The 21,641-nt window shown below is 38.9% G+C and overlaps 1 protein-coding gene across 2 annotated transcripts in view; it reads left to right on the top strand.

Moving 5' to 3' along the window:
• LOC128686288 (centrosomal protein of 164 kDa) overlaps nt 1–21,641 on the top strand; it is a 273,426-nt gene that overhangs the window by 224,971 nt on the left and 26,814 nt on the right. For both annotated transcript variants that reach the window (XR_011392109.1, XM_070085949.1), the window contains exons 12-13: nt 6,322–6,422; nt 8,066–8,243. Coding sequence is in view for 1 of the 2 variants with exons in the window: in XM_070085949.1 (XP_069942050.1) it covers nt 6,322–6,422; nt 8,066–8,243 (279 nt within the window). In the remaining variant the exon portion in view is untranslated. The remainder of the gene's footprint in view (nt 1–6,321; nt 6,423–8,065; nt 8,244–21,641) is intronic.

Raw genomic sequence — 21,641 nt, 5'->3', positions numbered from 1 at the left:
GGGTGAGTAAGTGATTTTTAAGAAGAGACTTGAATTTATAAACAGACAGTGTTTCTTTTATATTCACAGGTAGTGAATTCCAGATTTTTGGGCCTTTTATGTGCATTGAGTTTTTGCATAGTGTGAGATGGACACGAGGAATATCAAAGAGTGATCTGTGCCTTGTGTTATGGTCATGTGTTCTGTTGAGGTTGGCAAGGAGATGTTTGAGGGGAGGGTTTATATCCGAGTTAAGTGTTCTATGTATGTAGTAGGTACAATAATAGGTATGGATGTTTTGTATGGTGAGTAGGTATAGAGTTTTGAATATTGGTGGAGTGTGCTGCCTGTAGTGGGAATTTGTTATCATTCTGACTGCAGCCTTTTGTTGGGTAATTAATGGTCTGAGATGGTTTATTGTTGTTGAGCCCCATGCACAAATTCCATGGGTGAGATAGGGGTAAACAAGTGAGTGATAGGGCCAGGAGGGCTGACTGTGGAACATAGTACCGTACCTTCGATAGCATGCCTACGGTCTTGGAAATTTGTTGTATATGTGTTTGAAATTTGAGTCTATTATTAAGGTGGATTCCTAAGAATTTTCCCACTGTGAGCTTTGTGATAGGTGATCCGTTTATCATTATGTTAAGAGGGACATCTGTAGCTCTGTTACCAAACTGAATGAAGTAGGCTTTGTCAATGTTGAGAGTAAGTTTGTTAGTCCTCATCCAGGTAGATATTTTCTGTAATTCAGTATTCACAGTATTGGCTAGCATGACTGGGCTTGGGTGAGACAACACGTATGTAGTGTCATCTGCAAATAGTGTGGGTTTGAGTAGTTGCGATGCATTTGGTAAGTCATTTATGTAAACGAGAAAGAGAAGAGGGCCAAGGACACTTCCCTGTGGGACACCAACTGTAATTGGCTATGCAGAAGAGTTTGCTCCATTTGTGTACACATATTGGCTTCTGTTGCTGAGGTATGACTTTAGGTAGTTGAGGGAGTGCCCTCTTATACCATAGTGCGACAGTTTTATATGGAGCAAGTAGTGGTCAACTGTATCAAAAGCTTTACGTAAATCAATTCTTTTTCCCAGTGGGACTTCTTTTTTCTCTAGTGCAGTGTATATTTGTTCTAGCATGTGTATGATAGCATCATTCGTATTTTTATTAAGCCTGAACCCAAACTGACAGGGGTTGAGTATGTTGTGGGAGATGAGATAGGAATAGATTCGCTTATGAATTAATTTTTCGAAGATTTTAGAGAGAGGGTGTAAGTTGGATATTGGCCTATAGTTATTCAAGTCTGTTTGGTCTCCTCCTTTATGGATCGGGGTGACCCTCACTATTTTGAGAACTGTAGGGAAGGTAGAGGATTCGATGGATTTGTTAAAGAGTGTTGCAATGATTGGTGACAGCACTTGCAACACTTTTTTGCATATAAAGGGTGGTAAGGTATTTAAATCTCCTGTCTTGTTTTTTAGTGTGTTGATAATAAGGGAGACTTCTGTTGGGTTAGTCAGAGCTAGGAACAGTGTGTTCGGGTAGTTGCCAGTGAGGTAGTCATTGGGTGGGGTATTTGAGCTTGGGATTTTATTGGCAAGGTTTTTTCCTATGGTGGAGAAGAAATCATTGAGTCTGTTTGCTGTTTCAGTTGGTGGGAGTTGGGGTTCATCTGGCTTTGTTAGTTCAATTGCGCCGTTTCGTGATATCTTTTTTGTTCCTAGAATTTCTGATAGGGTTTTCCAGGTCTTTTTTATATCACCTTTTAAGTTGGATAATCTGTTCTTATAATACAATTTTTTGGCCCTTCTTATCAGGCTGGTTAGGATTGACGAGTAACGTTTTGTTTGGTCTCTGGTTATGTGACCCATTCTGTACTGTTTTTTGTAAAGGTGCTTTGTATTTATGGATTTGAGGATGCTGGGTGTTAGCCAGGGACTGTTCAGCCTCTTAGCTGTCATCTGTTTAGTTTTTTTAGGGCAGTGCTTTTTATAGAGGTATTGGGTCTTTTAGAAAATTATTAATACTTTCGTCAATATCTGTATAGATTTCTAGCTCAGTGTGCCAGTCAATGTTTGTCACTGCTGTTGTGAAGTTATTAATGGCTGCCTCATTGTGAAGTCATAGTAGTGTCTTGGGGTAATTTACCTAGATTAGTTATGAGGAAAGTAGGGTAGTGGTCTGTGGTATTATCTGTGATTATGCCTGATTTTAAAGGGGATATGATGTTGGTCCAGATGTGGTCTAGTAGGGAAACACTAGTCTCTGTAATTCTTGTAGGTTTTGTTACTGTTGGTAGCAACAAGCAGTTACTCATAGTGTTTGCGAATTCAGTAACGTGTGGGTCATGGTCTTGCAGATTTATATTGAAGTCACCTGAGAGTAGTAAGTGATCTTTATTCATGCGTGCATCAGTTATCATACTTCCTAGGTTTTCACTAAAATGGCTAATGTTTGACTGTTGTACTCTGTAGATGTTTATCACTGAGAAAATTTAGAGTGTGGAAATTAGGAAGTGTGGAGTTAATAAAAGTATTAGTCATATGGGTGAAGAGGAGTTATTGAGATAGCTTGGTCATTTAGAGAAAATGGATCAAAGTAGAATGACATGGAGAGCGTATAAATCTGTAAGGGAAGGAAGGCGGGGTAGGGGTTGTCCTTGAAAAGGTTGGAGGGAGGGGGTAAAGGAGGTTTTGTGGGCAAGGGGCTTGGACGTCCAGCAAGTGTACGTAAGCATGTTAGATAGGAGTGAATGGAGATGAATGGTTTTTGGGACCTGACGAACTGTTGGAGTGTGAGCAGGGTAATATTTAGTGAAGGGATTCAGGGAAACCGGTTATTTTTATATAGCTGGACTTGAGTACTGGAAATGGGAAATACAATACTTGCACTTTGAAGGATGGGTTTGGATTATTGGCAGTTTGGAGGGATATGTTATATATCTTTATATATGCTTCTAAACTGTTGTATCGGGGCACCTCTGCAAAAACAGTGATTGTGTATGAGTTAGGTGAAAGTGTTGAATGATGATGAATGTATTTTCTTTTTGGGGATTTTCTTTCTTTTTGGGTCACCCTGCCTCAGTGGGAGATAGCCGACTTGTTGAAAAAAAAAAAAAAAACTTCCCTTCTTTGTCTTTTAATGCCACTAAGACCAGCTTGAGAGCCACTGGACCACTGTCGCTCAAAATGACTTTCAAGAGTGCTGTGTTTCTGGCGTCTGCCTAAAATGAGACATTGTTTTGTCACTGATCGTGTTGCAGAGACGGCTTATTTCAGCTTGCTCAGGATGCTATTTTTCCACAAAACTGCAACTTATTCCACATTCCACACATGTCCTTAATCACTGAAGAAGGCACCTCCTTCACTTCCTCTTCCTCCTCCTCTAAAGCAAGTCCTCATCTGTGGTCTGATGCTGTTCCAGTTGAAGCTCTTGCTTCAACTGCTGCTACTAGGAAGTTTCTTTGGTCCCATGGTGGCTTATTTCACAGTTACATTCAATGAACAAGCACTAAACACAATGAATTTATTGTGAAATGTTTGGATGAGGAAGCAGGGTAATGTTCAATCAAGGATAAACAAAGCTAGACTGGCTCATGACGCCTTTGCAGGGAGGCGTGCAGGCATGGGTAGGCAGACAGGTCTGGTACACCGGCCGAAACTTGGGGCAACGACTGAAACTCAGGACAAAATTTAGCCAAAAAAAGCTGTCGAAAGCGGCCAATACTCAGGGCGACCAAAATTCTGGGTTCCACTATAACAGTATTACAATTAGTTAATTTAGTAATCGGAATGGTTTTATCTGAGCATGATACACTGTTACTATAAATGCTCCTATATTGGGAAAGTATGTATTTCAGACAAGCTTAAGACTAACTTAAGATTTATTAGGCAATAACTATATTAGAAATTTTATGTTTACAGTCATTTGGGTGAGTGTTAGTGCAAAACGGGAATTACAGATAACGAGAGTAAGTCTATTTTGTTTTTGATGTGTTCACGATACAAAATAGAGAACGGATGTTTTTCACGTAGCTGATGGTAAGGTGTGTTACGGTATTGTGCCTTTTTTGTTATTTTGTGTCTGGTATTGTGTCTATGGGTCCTGTTGCAACTGTCAAGAAAGTGTTTTAGTTCAGAGTTAATATTAGAGTTGATGGTTCTGTAACTGTAGGTTGCAGAGTAGTAGGTGTGAATGTTTTGTACTGTGAGTAAGCTTAGGTCTTTGAAGAGTGGGAGGGTGTGTTGTCTAGCATTGGATTACGTGATAATTCTTACTGCAGCTTTTTGTTGGGTGATTATTGGCTTTAGGTGGGTTTCTGCTGTTGATCCCCAGGCACAAATAGCATAGGTGAGGTAGAGGTAGATGAATGAGTAGTGTAGTTTGAGTAGGGCTGATTGTGGTACATAGTAACATATATTTGAGAGGATCCCAACTGTTTTCGATACTTTTGTTATGTGTTGGATATTGGTGTTGAATTTCAGGCTGCTGTCAGGGTGCAAACTCAGGAATTTGCCCTCAATATGTTTAGCAATAAGAGTGTTGTCAATCATAATGTTCAGCTGGGCATCATCTGTTCTGCTCCCAAACATAATGTAGAAGGTTTTGTCAGTATTAAGTGTAAGTTTATTGTATACAAAAATACAGTGGAACCTCAGATATCGAACTTTCTTCGTTCCAGACAACTGTTTGAGTGCCGTTACCAAATGAATTTATTCCCATCAGGAATAATGTAAATTAGATTAGTTCATTTCAGACCCTCAAAAATACACATATAAAAGCACTTAAAAAAATACACTTACATAATTGGTTGAGCTGGGAGCAGTTCAATATTTGGGGTTCCACTGTATATGAAAGATGGGGTAAACCATGGAAATAACAAAAAAGGCACAATACCGTGACTGGAACGATACACAAATAACCCGCACATAAAAGAGAGAAGCTTACGACGACGTTTCGGTCCGACTTGGACCATTGACAAAGTCACAGTGTGACTTTGTCAATGGTCCAAGTCGGACCGAAACGTCGTCATAAACTTCTCTCTTTTATGTGCGGGTTATTTGTGTAAACCATAGAATTAATGAAGGGATAAATGTGGGTAGTGCACTGAGGTATCTCTGGAGACAGAGAGCATTATCCATGGAGGCAAAGAAGGAAATGTGTGAGAGTATAGTGGTACCAAAACTTATATGGGTGTGAAGCATGGATTGTGAATGTTTCAGTGAAAAGGAGGCTGTAGGCATTGGAGATGTCATGTCTAAGGACAATGTGTGGCATAAATATTATGCATAGAATTTGTAGTGTAGAAATTAGGAGATGTTGAGTTACTGAAAGTATTATTCAGAGGGCTGAGAAGGGGTTGTTGAGGTGGTTTGGTCATTTAGAGAGGATGGAACACAATAGGATGACTTGGAGGATGTATAAATTTGTAGTGGAGGAAAGGCAGAACAGGAGTCATCTTAGATAAGGATGGAGGGAGATGGTAAAGGAGGTTTTGTATACATGGGGCTTGGACATACAGCATGCAGTATGAGCGTGATAGATAGGAGTGAGTCTGGATGAATGGTTTTTCGGACTTAATGAGCTGTTAGCCGGTGAGCAGGGTAATACTTTGTGAAGGGATTCATGGAAACCAGTTAGCTGGACTTGAGTATTGAAGGTGGGAAGTACTGTGCTTGGACTGCAGTGGAGGGGTTTGGGATATTTGCTATTTAGAGGAACATCTGAACTGTCATATCTGTGCACCTCTGGCAAGAGAGTGATAGTGTAAATGATGGTGAAAGTGTTTCTTTTTCAGGTCACTATTTTTTAACACATTGGCCATCTCCAATCGAGGCAGGGTAATCCAAAAAAGAAACACTTTTACCATCATTTACACAATAACTGTCTTGTCAGAGGCACATTGATATGGCAGTTTAGATGTTAGGTAAAAGGACACAAATTCAACTAATGTGACATATAATTGTGGCAACATTTTGCTTTCGCTCTCCTTTTACCTAACATATTGTTGGTAATTCTACCAACATAATTGCAGTTTAAATGTTCCTCTAAACAGCAGATATCCCAGACTCCTCCTTTAGAGTGCAGGTGCTGTACTTTCCATCTCCAAAACTCAAGTCTGGCTAACCAGTTTTCCCTGAATCCCTTCACAAAATATTACCTTGCTCACACACTCTAACAGGTTGTTAGGTCCCAAAAACCATTTGTCCCCACTCATTCTTGTCACACACACACTCACACATTTGCACTCTGTTTTTCCATTTCTTAATACAATGGTTTAAAATATCAACATTTGTGTCTTCAGACATAATTAACACTACTACAGTATTTTCTTTTTAGGAAATGCTTGAATTGGAGCAAGAGTTACAAGCACTTTATACTGAGCAGAAGAATGCTAAACAGGAAGAATTGGAGGCTGCTAGAGCCTCAGCTGTTACCAGGTCTGTATTATGTTGTAAATATTGTCCAATAAGATTAAGAATGATGGAGAAAAATGGTATTAAATACCGACAAGATGGATAATCACAAATGCAGTATAATCTGATCCTTTACTGACACTGTTTTACCCAGATCTGCTTGTGACCTGATAAAGCTCACTGTGTGGATGAAATGTTGGCAGTAAAGGAACGTATTATACTGTATTTGTGTCTGTTCAAGATTAAGTACTTTTTATCTTTCAGGGTTCTTCAGTTATGATGTAAATTCTTTAAATGTTAGTTAGTTTATTTACAATATCACCCTCACAATGGCTGGTGTGGGAGTGGAGATCAGTACTGAGAATCAAAGTTAACAATATTGATACAGTGTAGACCAGTAGAACAATCTGATTAAATTCTCTGCTGTATGAGCTTTTCCTTTAGTTTTCAATACCTTTAACCTTAACAAGTGGTTTTATATGGTAATTCCATATGCGCCTTCCATTATTTTGCTTTGCACCTGTTAATTGTTTTAAATGAATCAGTTACCTTCTGACAGTCCTTGGAATTTTCCCTGTGTAGCCAGATTTTATTTCCAGCTCTAATTGTTGTCTTGTTTCTCATAAACCTGGAAAGATTTATAAATTAATTAATAGGGAGTCATCTTAACCCAAATTTAGTAAGTGATACATGGATCTGACACTAGATTTTGAAGATTAGTACTGCTTTTATAGGGATGTGTGGCAAAGTCAACATTCTCTAATTTTTCTTGCTGCTGAATACTTCTGGATCTTCCTCCATCAATTTTTAAGGGATTAATGTACATAAAAACATTTATACTGCTAAATGCACCAACTATGCAGACATATTAGATTATTAAGCTGTTATCCTAACAGGACCTAAACTTTAAATTTACTCTGGTATTGTATAGAACATACCTTGGTCAAGGCATTGGCTTAAGCCGGTGGGAGAATTGGACCTGCCTCGCATAGGCCAGTAGGCCTGTTGCAGTGTTCCTTCTTTCTTATGTTCTTATGTTCTTATCAATGTTGTTTATATAAATTGTGAACAACAAAGAGCCCAACACTGACCCCTGTGGAACACCACTCATGATGCACCCCCACTTTGATTTCTCCCTATTGATGCAAACTCTCTGCTGCCTGTCTGTCAACCACACATTTGTACAATGGCTTGATTACCCATCTTTTTTTTTTTTTTACACTGATTGTTGCCTAGTCTTGTTTGCCTTTAACCCTTAAACTTTCCAAACGTAGATCTACGTTTGTGCGTGTAGCGCTCCAACCTTGATTTTCTCCATAAGAAACAATGAAAAAACGTAGGTCTATGTTCGGAGCGCTACATGAGCAAACGTAGATCTACGTTTGGACAGTTTAAGGGTTAAAGGATAAGGCCAAGTGTAGAAAACAGAAATCACTAGAAAGAAAGAAAATATTCAAGAGGCTTACTGAGGAAAAGGTAGTTAAGAATCCGTACTGATTGGCATTTCTTTTATTAAATAAAATTGGGTGCATCACCATTGTGCTGCATACTACCCTAATCTGCATGATAATTACATACTGGATAGTGGAATCAACTGATAGGAGGTGAGTATATGATAATTACACAGTAGAAACAACTGATAATTTTATTAATTGATGATTTTTCAGGAGCAGTAATATATCAGTAGCAGCAGAAGCAGCGATTTCTGACCTAGAGCGAAGTTTAAATGAAGTATTGCGAGAACGACAAGCAGATATTAAGAAGGAACATAACAACCAAATGGCTATTTTGAGAGATGAATTAGATAAGGAACTTGAGAAGATAGCAAGGGAGGCTAAGGAAAAGGTTTGATTTTTTATTTTATCTGTATATTGTTCCTTCTTTTTATTTTTAGTAAGCTGTTTGGGAAAAGGGGTTACTAGCCCATTGCTCTCAGCATTTTACTTGACTTTTACAACACACATGGCTTACAGAGGAAAGATTCTTATTACACTTCCCCATGGATATGAAAGGAAAATAATAACAAGAACTGAGCATGTTAGATAGGAGTGAAGGAAGATGAATGGTTTTTGGGACCTGATGAACTGTTGGAGTGTGAGCAGGGTAATATTTTGTGAGTGGATTTAGAGAAACCGGTTAGCTGGACTTGAGTCCTGGAGATGGGAAACACAATACTGCACTTTAAAGGAGGGTTTTGGGATATTGGCTTTTTGGAGTGACATCTAAAATGTCATATCTGAGCACCTCTGCAAAGACAGTGATTATGTATGAATGATGGTGAAAGTATTGAATGATGATGATAATTTTTCTTTCTTTTTTTGGGTCACCCTGCCTCAGTGGGAAATGGCCGATGTGTTAAAAAACTATTAAGAAAAAATTAAAGAAAACTCAGATGAGTATGTATACATAAAGGTGTACATGCATGTGTAGGAGGTGGGAAGTACAGTGCCTGCACTTTAAATTAGGGGTTTGGGATATTGGCTGTTAGGAGCAACATCTAAACTGTCATATTTGAGCACCTCTGCAAATCAGTAATTATGTGTGAATGATGGTGAAAGTGTTTCTTTTTTGGGTCTACCTGCCTCAGTGGGAGTCGGCCATGTTAAAAAAAATCTATACGTATATGTATTGTACGGGTGTGCCTCATTTTATGCTGTAAATGCATTCCAGAACCGTGGCAGCTGTTCTAGTCTCAGTTTTGCTTATCAGGAATCTCCAGGTATGCTTTGTGAATGATTTCAATCAAATACAGCAAATTTATTCTACATAATATGAATTTTTAACCAGAAAACACTACATATTTAGTAGCAAATTTTCATAAAATGAATCTACATAAAGAGAGGTAAAACTGTACTAGTAAAAATGTAATGAAAATTATTATACTGTTTTAAGCTGAAAAACAGTAATAGTGGACCCCCAGATATCGGCCATTGTGGATATTGGCCAAATCGGATTTTGGCCGCTTTTTTGGCTGAAATTTTATCCTGGATTTTGGCAGGAAACTCAGAAATCAGCCGTATTGAACGCATCCGCCCGCCACTCCACCGCATTCATGAGTCAGTCTGGCTGTATCTCTGGGTGTGAGCAACACTCTGCCCATTCATCCTAATATTTTGTTATAATCCATTGTGCATTGAATGCCACATATAAACTAAATGATGTAGATCTTAATACGTACTACTGATTACGAAAAGGATTTAGGAGTTCTGGTTAGCAGTAATTTAAAACCAAGACAACAGTGCATTAGTGTTCGCAATAAAGCTAACAGAATTCTTGGCTTCATATCTAGAAGTATAAATAATAGAAGTCCTCAGGTAGTTCTTCAACTATATATATCCTTGGTTAGGCCTCATTTAGACTATGCTGCTCAGTTCTGGTCACCGTATTACAGAATGGATATAAATGCTCTGGAAAACGCACAGAGGAGGATGACAAAGATGATCCCATGTATCAGAAATCTTCCCTATGAGGATAGACTGAGGGCCCTGAATCTGCACTCTCTCGAAAGGCGTAGAATTAGGGAGGATATGATCGAGGTGTATAAATGGAAAACAGGAATATATAAAGGGGATGTAAATAGCGTGCTGAAAATTTCCAGCCAAGACAGGACTCGCAGCAATGGTTTCAAGTTGGAAAAATTCAGATTGAGAAAGGATATAGGAAAGCACTGGTTTGGTAATAGAGTTGTGGATGAGTGGAACAAACTCCCGAGTACAGTTATTCAGGCTAAAACGTTGTGTAGTTTTAAAAGTAGGTTAGATAAATACATGAGTGGGTGTGGGTGGGTGTGAGTTGGACATGACTAGCTTGTGCTGCTGGGTCTGGTGCAGTGCTCCATCCTTGAGTGGCGATGATCAGACTGGGTGGGTCATTGGGCTAATCTGGGGGGGTGGGTCATTGGTCTAATCCGGGGAAGGGGGGACATGGACCTGCTCCGCATGCATCAGTAGGCCTGTTGCAGTGTTCCTTCTTTCTTATGTTCTTATGGGCCCAAAGAAAGTTCCTAGCGCCAGCCCTTTGGTAAAGAAAGTGAGAACATGATAGAATTCAGTGACAAAACCTTGTCCCACTTCAGGCAAATCTTAAACTAGAAACAGACCTTTCAGGACAGTTTTTTTATGCGACAGGGGTGCAGTGACTCTCAAGCTGGTCCTAGTGCCAGTAAAAGACAAAGAAGGGAATTAACCCCGGATAGGGACTTGATACCTGAAGTCCTTATGGAAGGGGATTCCCTTTCCAAACAATAGCCCCAACTCCCTCTTCCCTTCTTGCCTTCTTCCATACACCAACAAGAGACTTCAATGAAGGTATGTAATGTTCATTTATCATTAAAATTTGTGCTTTATATTTATTTCTCATTGTTTTCTGTATGTAAAACTATAGTTAATCTTTAAAAAATGTATTTTTTGTTAATATTTTTGGGTGTCTGGAATGGATTAATTGTATTTACATTAATTCTTATGGGAAATATTACTTCTGTTTTCAGCCTTTTCGGATTTAGGCTGACCTTCTGGAATGGAATACGGCCAAAATCCAAGGTTCCACTGTATAGAGAATATTCTGCTTAGATTTAAATATGGTTTATCATATTGAGAACAGATTGTTCAGAGTATCAGTAACCTCTTATAATATCTAGGAAAAGATCTTGTCTTGTCTTAGGTTGTGTTCCTTTGCCCTAGTCCAGGGTATCTGTACAGACCTCAGGGAAATTTTAGGGGAGCCTTTTGATATTAATTTTTTTACCACTGTCTTTCTCTCATCATTTTTCATTTAATAGCTATCTTGCCAGAAGTGCACAGATGTCACAATTAAATTGACTATCCAGAAGTAACATGTCCACCCCTCCTTCAAAGTGCAGGCACCATACTTCCTACATCCAGTGCTAAAGTCTAGCTAAGTAGTTTTGCAGAATCTCTTTATAAATGTTACCTTGCTCACTCTCCAACAGCATGTTAGTCCCTATAACCTCTTGTTTCCATTCACCCCGCTGGATGCTCAAGCCCCTATTATTTAACCCTTTGACTGTTTCAGTTGTATACAGTAGGGCCCCGCTTTACGGCGTTTCACTTTACGGCTTTCCGCTAATACGGTCATTTCAAATTATGACCAAAACTCGCTATACGGCTCCCCCCACCTGACTTTCTAATACGGTCACCGTGCCCCACCCTGTTTGTTTACATTCTTCGTGAGCTCAGTAAGCACTAAGTCTCTCCATTTTGTCTGAAAACTCCAAAATTTCAAATGTTTTTAAAAGTTATTTCATATTTTATATATACTCTGATAATTATACTTATGTATACCTGTACTTAAATAAACTTACATACTGTGCTGGCATGCAGGTACACATTAAAATCAGTAAGAGTGTCTTATGTCTCCAGACGTCATATTAGTAATGATAATAATAATCATCGAGTCTCATTTAAATGTCGTATATTATGTTAAATACACATTTTCGTTAATCGATCTATGATATTTTTTCAAAATTATGTAATAAACACGATACATAACATAAAAAGATGATAAATACACCCCACAATAGAATAAATAAACATAAATATGAGATGTGGTAGCCAGATAACTTGTACAAGTGACGCCATATTAGAAATGATAATAATAATAATCACCGAGTCTCATTAAATGTTGTATATTACGTTAATATGCACATTTTCATTAATCCATCCATGATATTTTTTTCAAAATTATATAATAAACACGATACATAACATAAAAAGATGATAAATACACCCCACAATAGAATAAATAAACATAAATATGAGATGTGGTAGCCAGATAACTTGTACAAGTGATGCCAAGAATAACATTTTCTCTAATCTAACATAAGAGAAAATGTGTTACTGGGGGTAACTGTAGAAAATTATCCCTTTCGTATGTATGTAAGTAAGTTTATTCAGGTATACACAAATACAGTTACATAGATTATCATACATAACAACATATGTGTAGAGAACCTAGGATAACCCAAAAAAGTCGGAGTGACTTATTTCCATTGCCTTCACTCAGAGCATCATTTCTTCTCAAAATGATGTTACATGAGAATGGGAGTGTTCTTCTTTATTTATTCTACCGTATCAATGTAGAGACAACCTGTACACCATGTAACTTGTACACAAACCAGATGTGTACACTTTGTTTACAAAACTTACCTTCGCCTGGTTTGTTTACATAACTCTGCGCCTGTACTCTCTCATGCACTCATTCTTTCTCTCTCTCATTTATTCGTTTTATCTCATTTACTTACTCCTGACCCTACATTAAGACTACAAATATTTTAAGGTAAGTAATGAGTGAACTGTATATACATTTTATCGCTCTGGGATGCTTAAATGTAATAGAATATTATGTGTAGATGGGTTGGCCTGGTATGGTAGCCCGGCTGACTGCCATACATACCACACTTGATTTTTTACAATAAATACTACTCATCTCACCCTATATTTTAAGGTAAGTAATGAGTGAACTGTATATACATTTTATCGCTCTGGGATGCTTAAATATCATAGAATTGTGTGTGTGGGTGGGGTGGCCTGGTATGGTAGCCTGGCTGACTACCATACATACCACACTTGATTTCTTACAATAAATACTATTTGTCTCATCCTAGATTAAGACTATAAATATTTTAAGGTAAGTAATGAGTGCACTATGTGTGTATTGTACTTTTTTATTGTTTTTTAATGCCTGGTTCTATTGCTAACAATATATGTTAGTGTAAACTTGTTATCTAGTGTTTGTATGCATTTGTAAGTGGAAAAAAAGGGTGTTCCACTTTACGGCGGTTTCCGCTTTACGGCGGTAGCCTGGAACCTAACCAGCCATATAAGTGGGGCCCTACTGTATGTACGTCTTACGAGCCACCGTGTTTGACGTATATATACTCATAAATTCTAGCGGCTTCAAATCAAGCAGGAGAAAACTGGTAGGCCCACATGTGAGAGAATGGGTCTGTGTGGTCAGTGTGCACCATATAAAAAAAATTCTGCAGTACACAGTGCATAATGAGAAAAAAAAAACTCCGACCGTTTTTTTAATTAAAATGCCGAATTTGTGGTCTATTTTCGTATAGTATTTATGGTTGTATTCTCATTTTCTTGGTCTCATTTGATAGAATGGAAAACATATTATAGAAATAGAGGTAATTTTGATTGGTTTTACTATGAAAAGGACCTTGAAATGGAGCTCAAAGTAGGGGAAATGTTTGATTTTTGCTGATGTTCAAAAGTAAACAAATGATGTCATTTTCAAATAAATGTCCAAGTAGCCATTCTAATATGCAGTCATGAATGGGTTGACATTATTTATACAATTATTACAATATTGCAGTAGCCTGCATAACAGTAAATCTTCTATTTTTTGTTTGAATAAAAATTCAAAATAGAAAGCAAGAGTAATATCAGAGGGGCCTGGAAACATGACTGATGAACAGAGAAAATGTTATTTTAGAGCCATGAATGTCTGCATTGTTCATTCTGGACCCTGTTTTGAAATTGCCATATTTTTTAATTTTCATGAAATTGGCCAAATTGCCAATTTCTGACCACGTTATTGGGTAGTTGAAATCTGTAAATGGGCAGTTTCTTGTACTCAGTCGATAGAAAAAATGGAGTTCTAAAGAAATAGCTATGAGTTTGGTCGACTAGAACAATGGAATTAGCAGAAAATAGGGCTCAAAGTGGGCAAAATCGCCGATTCGTAAATATCGCTGAGGTTGCTAACTTTGCGAGAGCGTAATTCTGTCAGTTTTTCATCAAATTTCGTTCTTTTGGTGTCATTACAATCGGGAAAAGATTCTATATCATTCCGTAAGAAAAAATTATTATTTTTTTTTTTTTTTTTTTTTTTTAAATTTTGCGACACCAGGAGACACCTCAGGGTTTGGGGTTGCGACAGTCAAGGGGTTAAAATCTCCTGTACACCATCCCTCCAATATTAATTTTTTTTTTTTCCCCAACAAGTCAGCTGTCTCCCACCGAGGCAGAGTGACCCAAAAAGAAAATACTTTCATCATCATTCAACACTTTCACCTCACTCACACATAATCACTGTCTTTGCAGAAGCACCCAGATACAACAGTTTAGAAGCATATACATATAACATACCCCTCCTAACTGCCAATATCTCAAACCCCTTCTTTAAAGTGCAGGCGTTGTACTTCCCATTTCCAGTACTCAAGTCTGGCTATATAAAAATAGCCAGATTCCCTGAATCCCTTCAATTAATATTACCCTTCTCACACTCCAACAGCTTGTCAGGTCCCAAAAACCATTCGTCTCCATTCACTCCTAACATGCTCACACATGATTGCTGGAAGTATGTGTGTATGTTAATGTATGACTTAGATGGCGATTTATGATGTCACCATGGTGGTTTAATATACAGTGGACCCCCGAGTTTCGTGATTAATCCGTTCCAGAGAGCCCGCTGAAGGTCGAAATTCACGAAACTCGAAACCATTTTCCCCAAAAGAAATAATGGAAATAAAATTAATCTGTTCCAGACACCCAAAAATATTAAAATAATTTTTTTTTTTTTTCAAATTAAATAAAGATTTACATAATGAAAACAATCAGAAATCAAGTACATGCATTTAAAATAAATAATAATAACATTACACTTACCTTTACTGAAGACTACTGCGTTTGTGGAAGACGGGAGGAGGGGATAGGAGGAAGGTGTACACTATTTTTTGGAAGGAGAATCTCCTTCCATTAGGACTTCAGGTATGAAGTCCATATCTGGGGTTACTTCCCTTCTTCTTTTAATGCCACTGGGACCAGCTTGAGAGTCACTGGACCCCTGTCGCACAAAATATCTGTCCAGAGAGGTCTGTTTCTGGCATTTCTTTAAGATTTCCCTGAAGTGGGACACAACACTGTCATTGTACATGTTGCCAATACGGCCTGCAACAGCTTTGTTAGGGTGAAGTTCATCCATAAATGTTTGCACTTCAGTCCACTTTCCACAAATGCCCTTAATCTTTGAAGAAGGCACCTTCCTCCATCACTCTTCCTCCTCCTCTGCAGCAGTTTCCTGAGCTGTGATCTGTTGCTGTTGCAGATGAAGCTCTTGCAGCTCTTCAGTGGTTAGCTCTTCCCTGTGGTCCTCCACCAACTCTTCCACATCCTCACCACTCACCTCCAACCCCAGGGACATCCCCAGTGCCACAATAGTTCCCACAACTGGCATAGGTTCCTTTGGGTCAGCCACAAACCCTTCAAAATCCCTCTCTTGTACACAATCTGGCACAGATTTCTCCAAGCAGAGTTCAAAGTCCTGGAAGTCACTCCCTCCCAAGACTTACCTATAAGGTTTATGCAATGGAGGATATTAAAGTGATCTTTCCAGAACTCTCTTAAGGTCAATTCAGTGTCTGAGGTCACTTCAAAGCACTTCTGAAACACTGTTTTGGTGTAGAGTTTTTTGAAGTTTGAAATGACCTGCTGGTCCATGGGCTGGAGGAGAGGAGTGGTATTAGGAGGCAAGAACTTCACTGTGATGAAACTAAACTCCTCCACTATTTGCTCTTCCAAGTCTGGAGGATGAGCAGGAGCATTGTCCATTACCAGGAGGCACTTGAGTGGCAATTTATTTACCAGGAGGTATTTCTTCACACTGGGGCCAAACACTTCATTAAACCAGTCTAGGAAAATTCCCCTTGTGACCCATGCCTTACTGTTAGCCTTCCACATCACACACAAGTTATTCTTGGCGACACTGTATTTCTTGAACACTCTGGGATTTTCAGAGTGATACACCAGTAAAGGCTTCACTTTGAAATCCCCACTAGCATTACTACAAAACATGAGAGTAAGCCTGTCTTTCATAGGCTTGTGTCCTGTGAGTGCCGCTTCCTCCTGCGTGATGTAGGTCCTCTTTGGCATTTTCTTCCAGAAGAGGCCTGTTTCGTTACAATTAAACACTTGCTAGGGTTTGAATTCTCCAGTGTCTACGCACTCCTTAAACACCTGTACAAACTTCTCAGCTGCTTTTTTGTCAGAACTGGCAGCCTCACCATGCCTTATCACACTGTGAATGCCACTATGCTTCTTAAATCTCTCAAACCAGCCTTTGCTGGCCTTAAAATCACAAGCATCACCACTTGTTGCAGGCATGTTCTTACGAGATCGTCATGCAACTGCCTTGCCTTTTCACATATTATCGACTGCATAACACTATCTCCTGCTAACTGTTTTTCGGTAATCCACACCAACAATAACCTCTCCACTTCTTCGAGGATTTGTGATCCCCTTTTTGTCAGCATATTCACCCCTTTTGCAACAACAGCACACTTTATTTCCTTTCCTTTCGCCACGATCGAAGTGATGGTTGAATGGGGCTTGCCATACATCCTGGCAAGCTCTGTAACACGCACTCCACTCTCATATTTTTCAATGACTTCCTTCTTGAATTCGATCGTGTTCCTCACTTTCTTTACCAAAGGGCTTGCACTAGCTTTCCTTGGGCTCATGGTGACTTATTTAGCAGTTGTAATCACAAAAAACAATGGATTATTACGTATGAACCCGTGGGGTGATAGTCACGTGTTGGTAAACAATGGCACACTGAGCGTGAATGGCGTGGGAGACTGGCTTTGTGTGCGTGGTGACGGGCGGACGGGTACCAGACGGTCGCCGAAACAAGTTTTTTCACGAAACTTGAGGCCAAATTTTTCCAAAAAAACTCGCCGAAGGTTGAATTTCACTTAAGTCGAGGCTGCCGAAACTCGAGGGTCCACTGTATTTATAAATGGGGATGCAAAACAAGTGAATGCTAGGGTGTCTGGGAAGGATGTGACCTATAGCTCAATCGCTAGCACACAGCTCACACACTGAGGTCCGAGGATCGAATTTTCTCTGGTCCGGCTGGAAAACATTAGGGATGTGTTTCCATAAGACACCTGTTCACTCATTAGTTTAAAATGGGTACCTGGGTGTTAGTTGACTGGTGTGGGTTGCATCCTGGGACAAAACTGACCTAATTTGCCCGAAATGTTTTGCATAACAAGCGACTTTCTGTATAGTAGTATGTCATTAATGTCATCTAGGCCTGTATACCTTGTACATGTACTTGTAGTAAATAAAAAATATTATAATATTATTATTATTATTATTATTATTATTATTATTATTATTATTATTATATCTGATTCAAAATGGGAGGTGTCATAGTTGTTCTTTGCTGATCACACAGTTCTTTTGGGAGATTCTGAAGACAAGTTACACGGATTGGTGGACAAATTTAGGAGAGTGTGTGCAAGTAGAAAATTTAAAGTGAATATAGAAAAGAGCAAGGTGATGAGAGTAACAGAATATCTTGGTAATGCTAGGTTGAATATCAGATTGGAAGGAGGGAGTATGGAGGAAGTAGATGCATTCAGATATCTGGGAGTGGGCAAGTCAGCAGATGGGTCTAATGAAAGACAAGGTGACCTATAGAATAGATGGTGGGGGAGGGGGGGGTAAGGTAGGTGGTGTTCTGAGGTATCTGTGGAAAGAAGTTTATGGAGGCCAAAAAGTGAAGTTACCAAAGTACAGTGACATGCTTTGAACGTTGCAACAGAGAGGCTAGAGGCAATGGAGCTGTCATGTTTGAGAGCAAAATGTGATGTGAGTATTATGCAGAGAGTTTGCAGTGTAGAAATTGAAAGACAGTGTTAGGTCACCAAGGGAATAACAAAGATTGTTGAGGGGGTTTGAGCAATTAGAGAGGATGGAGAAGAATAGAATGATGGAGAGGGTGTATAAATCTGGGGGTGGAAGGTAGGAGGAAAAAGGGGCTTCCCAAAAGTGGGTAAAAGAAGAGGCTGAAGGAGTCTTTGAGTTTTAGAGGCTTGAGCATCCAGCAGGTTTGTGTGTTTTTATTAAATAGGAGTAAATGGAGACAAGTAGTTTTTATTGGATGTGCTGTTGGAGCGTGAGCAAGGTAACAGTTTTGAAAGGATTCAGGGGAGACTGGTTAGCTAGACTTGAGTCCTGGAGGTGGGAAGGGCAGCACCTGCACTCTGTAGAATGTTTGGAGATGTAGCAGTCAGAAGATAATGTGAATTGTGATTTTAGCAAAATTCTGGCAAGCCAGCGATTAAATGAATGATGGTTAAAGTGCTTTCTTTTCTGGGTCACTCTATCTTGGCAGGAGACAGCCATTGAGATAAAAAAAAATTGAATATTTTTTTTTTCAACAATTCGGCCGTCTCCCACCGAGGCAGGATGACTCAAAGAGAAAGAAAATCCTCAAAAAGAAAAAACTTTCATCATCATTCATCACTTTCACCTCACTCACACATAATCACTGTTTTTGCAGAGGTGCCCAGAATACAACAGTTTAGAAGTATATACGTATAAAAACACACAACATATCTCTCCAAATTGCCAGTATCCCAAACCCCTCCTTTAGAGTGCAGGCATTGTACTTCCCATTTCCAGGACTCAAGTCCGGTTATATAAAATAACCGGTTTCCCTGAATCCCTTCACTAAATATTACCCTGCTCACACTCCAACAGATCGTCAGGTCCCAAATACCATTTGTCTCCATTCACTCCTATCTAACACGCTCATGCACGCTTGCTGGAAGTCCAAACCCCTCGCCCACAACACCTCCTTTACCCCCTCCAACCTTTTCGAGGACGACCCCTACCCCGCCTTCCTTCCCCTACAGATTTATACGCTCTCCATGTCATTATACTTTGATCCTTTCTCTCTAAATGACCAAACCACCTCAACAAACCCTCTTCAGCCCTCTGACTAATACTTTTATTAACTCCACACCTTCTTCTAATTTCCACACTCTGAATTTTCTGCATAATATTTACACCACACATTGCCCTTAGACAGGACATCTCCATTGCCTCCAACCGCCTCCTCGCTGCAGCATTTACAACCCAAGCTTCACACCCATATAAGAGTGTTGGTACTACCATACTTTCATACATTTCCTTCTTTGCTTCCATAGATAACATTTTTTGCCTCCACATATACCTCAATGCACCACTCACCTTTTTTCCTTCATCAATTCTATGATTAACCTCATCCTTCATAAATCCATCCGCTGACACGTCAACTCCCAAATATCTGAAAACATTCACTTCTTCCATACTCCTCCTCCCCAATTTGATATCCAATTTTTCTTTATCTAAATCATTTGATACTCTCATCACCTTACTCTTTTTCATGTTCACTTTCAGCTTTCTACCTTTACACACATTCCCAAATTTGTCCACTAACCTTTGCAATTTTTCTTTAGAATCTCCCATAAGCACAGTATCATCAGCAAAAAGTAACTGTGTCACTTCCTATTTTGTATTTAATTCCCCATAATTTAATCCCACCCCTCTCCCGAACACCCTAGCATTTACTTCTTTTACAACCCCATCTATAAATATATTAAACAACCATGGTGACATTACACATCCCTGTCTAAGACCTACTTTTACCGGGAAGTAGTCTCCCTCTCTTCTACACACCCTAACCTGAGCCTCACTATCCTCATAAAAAGTCTTTACAGCATTTAGTAACTTACCACCTATTCTATACACTTGCAACATCTGCCACATTGCTCCCCTATCCACTCTATCATATGCCTTTTTTAAATCCATAAATGCTAAATCCATAAATATACTGTACATTATTTTTTGTGGGTTAGCATCTGACCAAAAATCATTTGTGTAGTATAACATCTGAACATACAGTATTTGTGTAGAATAACATCTGAGCCTATAGTCTTTGTGTGGGTTATAGTATTCTATCATTCACAGTGTTGATGTCCCTTTGAGCTCAATATACTAACATTCTATGAACTCTCATTTCTTCAAAATTGTCTCTTTTTTATATGCCTTACTATTGTTGCCCATCCCATTTCTCTCATCTGTCAACCCCCCTTTATCCAAAGAACTTGACTATCAGGACTCAGTGGTCTCTGGTTTGTATGGGAAGTTCATATGAAAATTCCTTGTTATCTGATGTACCCTGGATAAATATTAGATCTACTCTGGCTGGTTCAACTTTGCTCGTACTTGTTGGTTTTTTAAGATGCTAAGTGAGGAAGGTCTTTTTTATGATATTCATTAACTTGATTTTCCATGTCTTGTCTCTACTATGGAGAGATTGTGGGAGCCTCTTTCCTCGCATTCTATTTTTCAGTAATTAAAATTGCTCATTATAAGCAGCTATGCACACTTCCTCTTAGCTGCTCTCTCTATTATTTTTATTGTCAGCCTCATATTCTGTAATAATCTACCACTTAACAGTGGGTTGTACAAGAAGTATTTCTGATTCCCATGGGCTAGTTTCTATTGATATGTGCAGTGATCTTTGAAATTAGCATTTTTCCTTCCTAAGACACCCTACTTTCTCACCTTAGCTTTTGCTAAGGTAGTTCCTTTGTGTGTGTCTTTGGCTAATTTTGCTGATTAGTTTCCATTTGTGCCTCTTCATCCTGTTGTACTTGCCTAGTAATATTTGCAGGAATTGAGTACCAGCTCCTGTCACTGCCCCTTAAGCATTAATTACCTGGCTTAATGCCTTTCCAATCTAGTAGGTTTTGTTGTGAATTCCACTTAACACTTTTATACTGAAGTGCTTTCATCTGTCTAGCTTATTCAGGTGTTTAGTTTTGATTCTTGTATCCTTGTCCTGATCTCACCCAATTTCCAGTTGTCTTTGTTTATCCACCTCATCAGTACCTCAACATATCTTGTATATTGTGACCATATTCCCTTATGAATCTTCATTTCTCCAGTAATCAAAGATTTAGGTCTTTTACTCTGTTACTTAAGTTTTTTTTTTTTCAATAATCCGGCCGTATCCCACCGAGGCAGGGTGGCCCAAAAAGAAAAACAAAAGTTTCTCTTTTCAAATTTAGTAATTTATACAGAAGGGGTTACTAGCCCCTTGCTCCTGGCATTTTAGTTGCCTCTTACAACACGCATGGCTTACGGAGAAAGAATTCTGTTCCACTTACCCATGGAGATAAGAGGAAATAAACAAGAACAAGAACTAGAAAGAAAATAGAAGAAAACCCAGAGTGGTATGTACATATATCCTTGTACATGTATGTGTAGTGTGACCTAAGTGTAAGTAGAAGTAGCAAGATGTACCTGAAATCTTGCATGTTCAAGAGACAGAAAAAAGGACACCAGCAATCCTACCATCATGTAAAACAATTACAGGCTTTCGTTTCACACTCACTTGGCAGGACGGTAGTACCCCCCTGGGTGGTTGTTGTCTACC

Source organism: Cherax quadricarinatus, chromosome 17, assembly GCF_038502225.1.
Source record: "Cherax quadricarinatus isolate ZL_2023a chromosome 17, ASM3850222v1, whole genome shotgun sequence".
Classification (NCBI taxonomy): Eukaryota; Metazoa; Arthropoda; class Malacostraca; order Decapoda; family Parastacidae; genus Cherax; species Cherax quadricarinatus.
The sequence above is the reverse complement of the archived record's forward strand: the minus strand, read 5'-3'. Positions and strand labels throughout refer to the sequence as shown.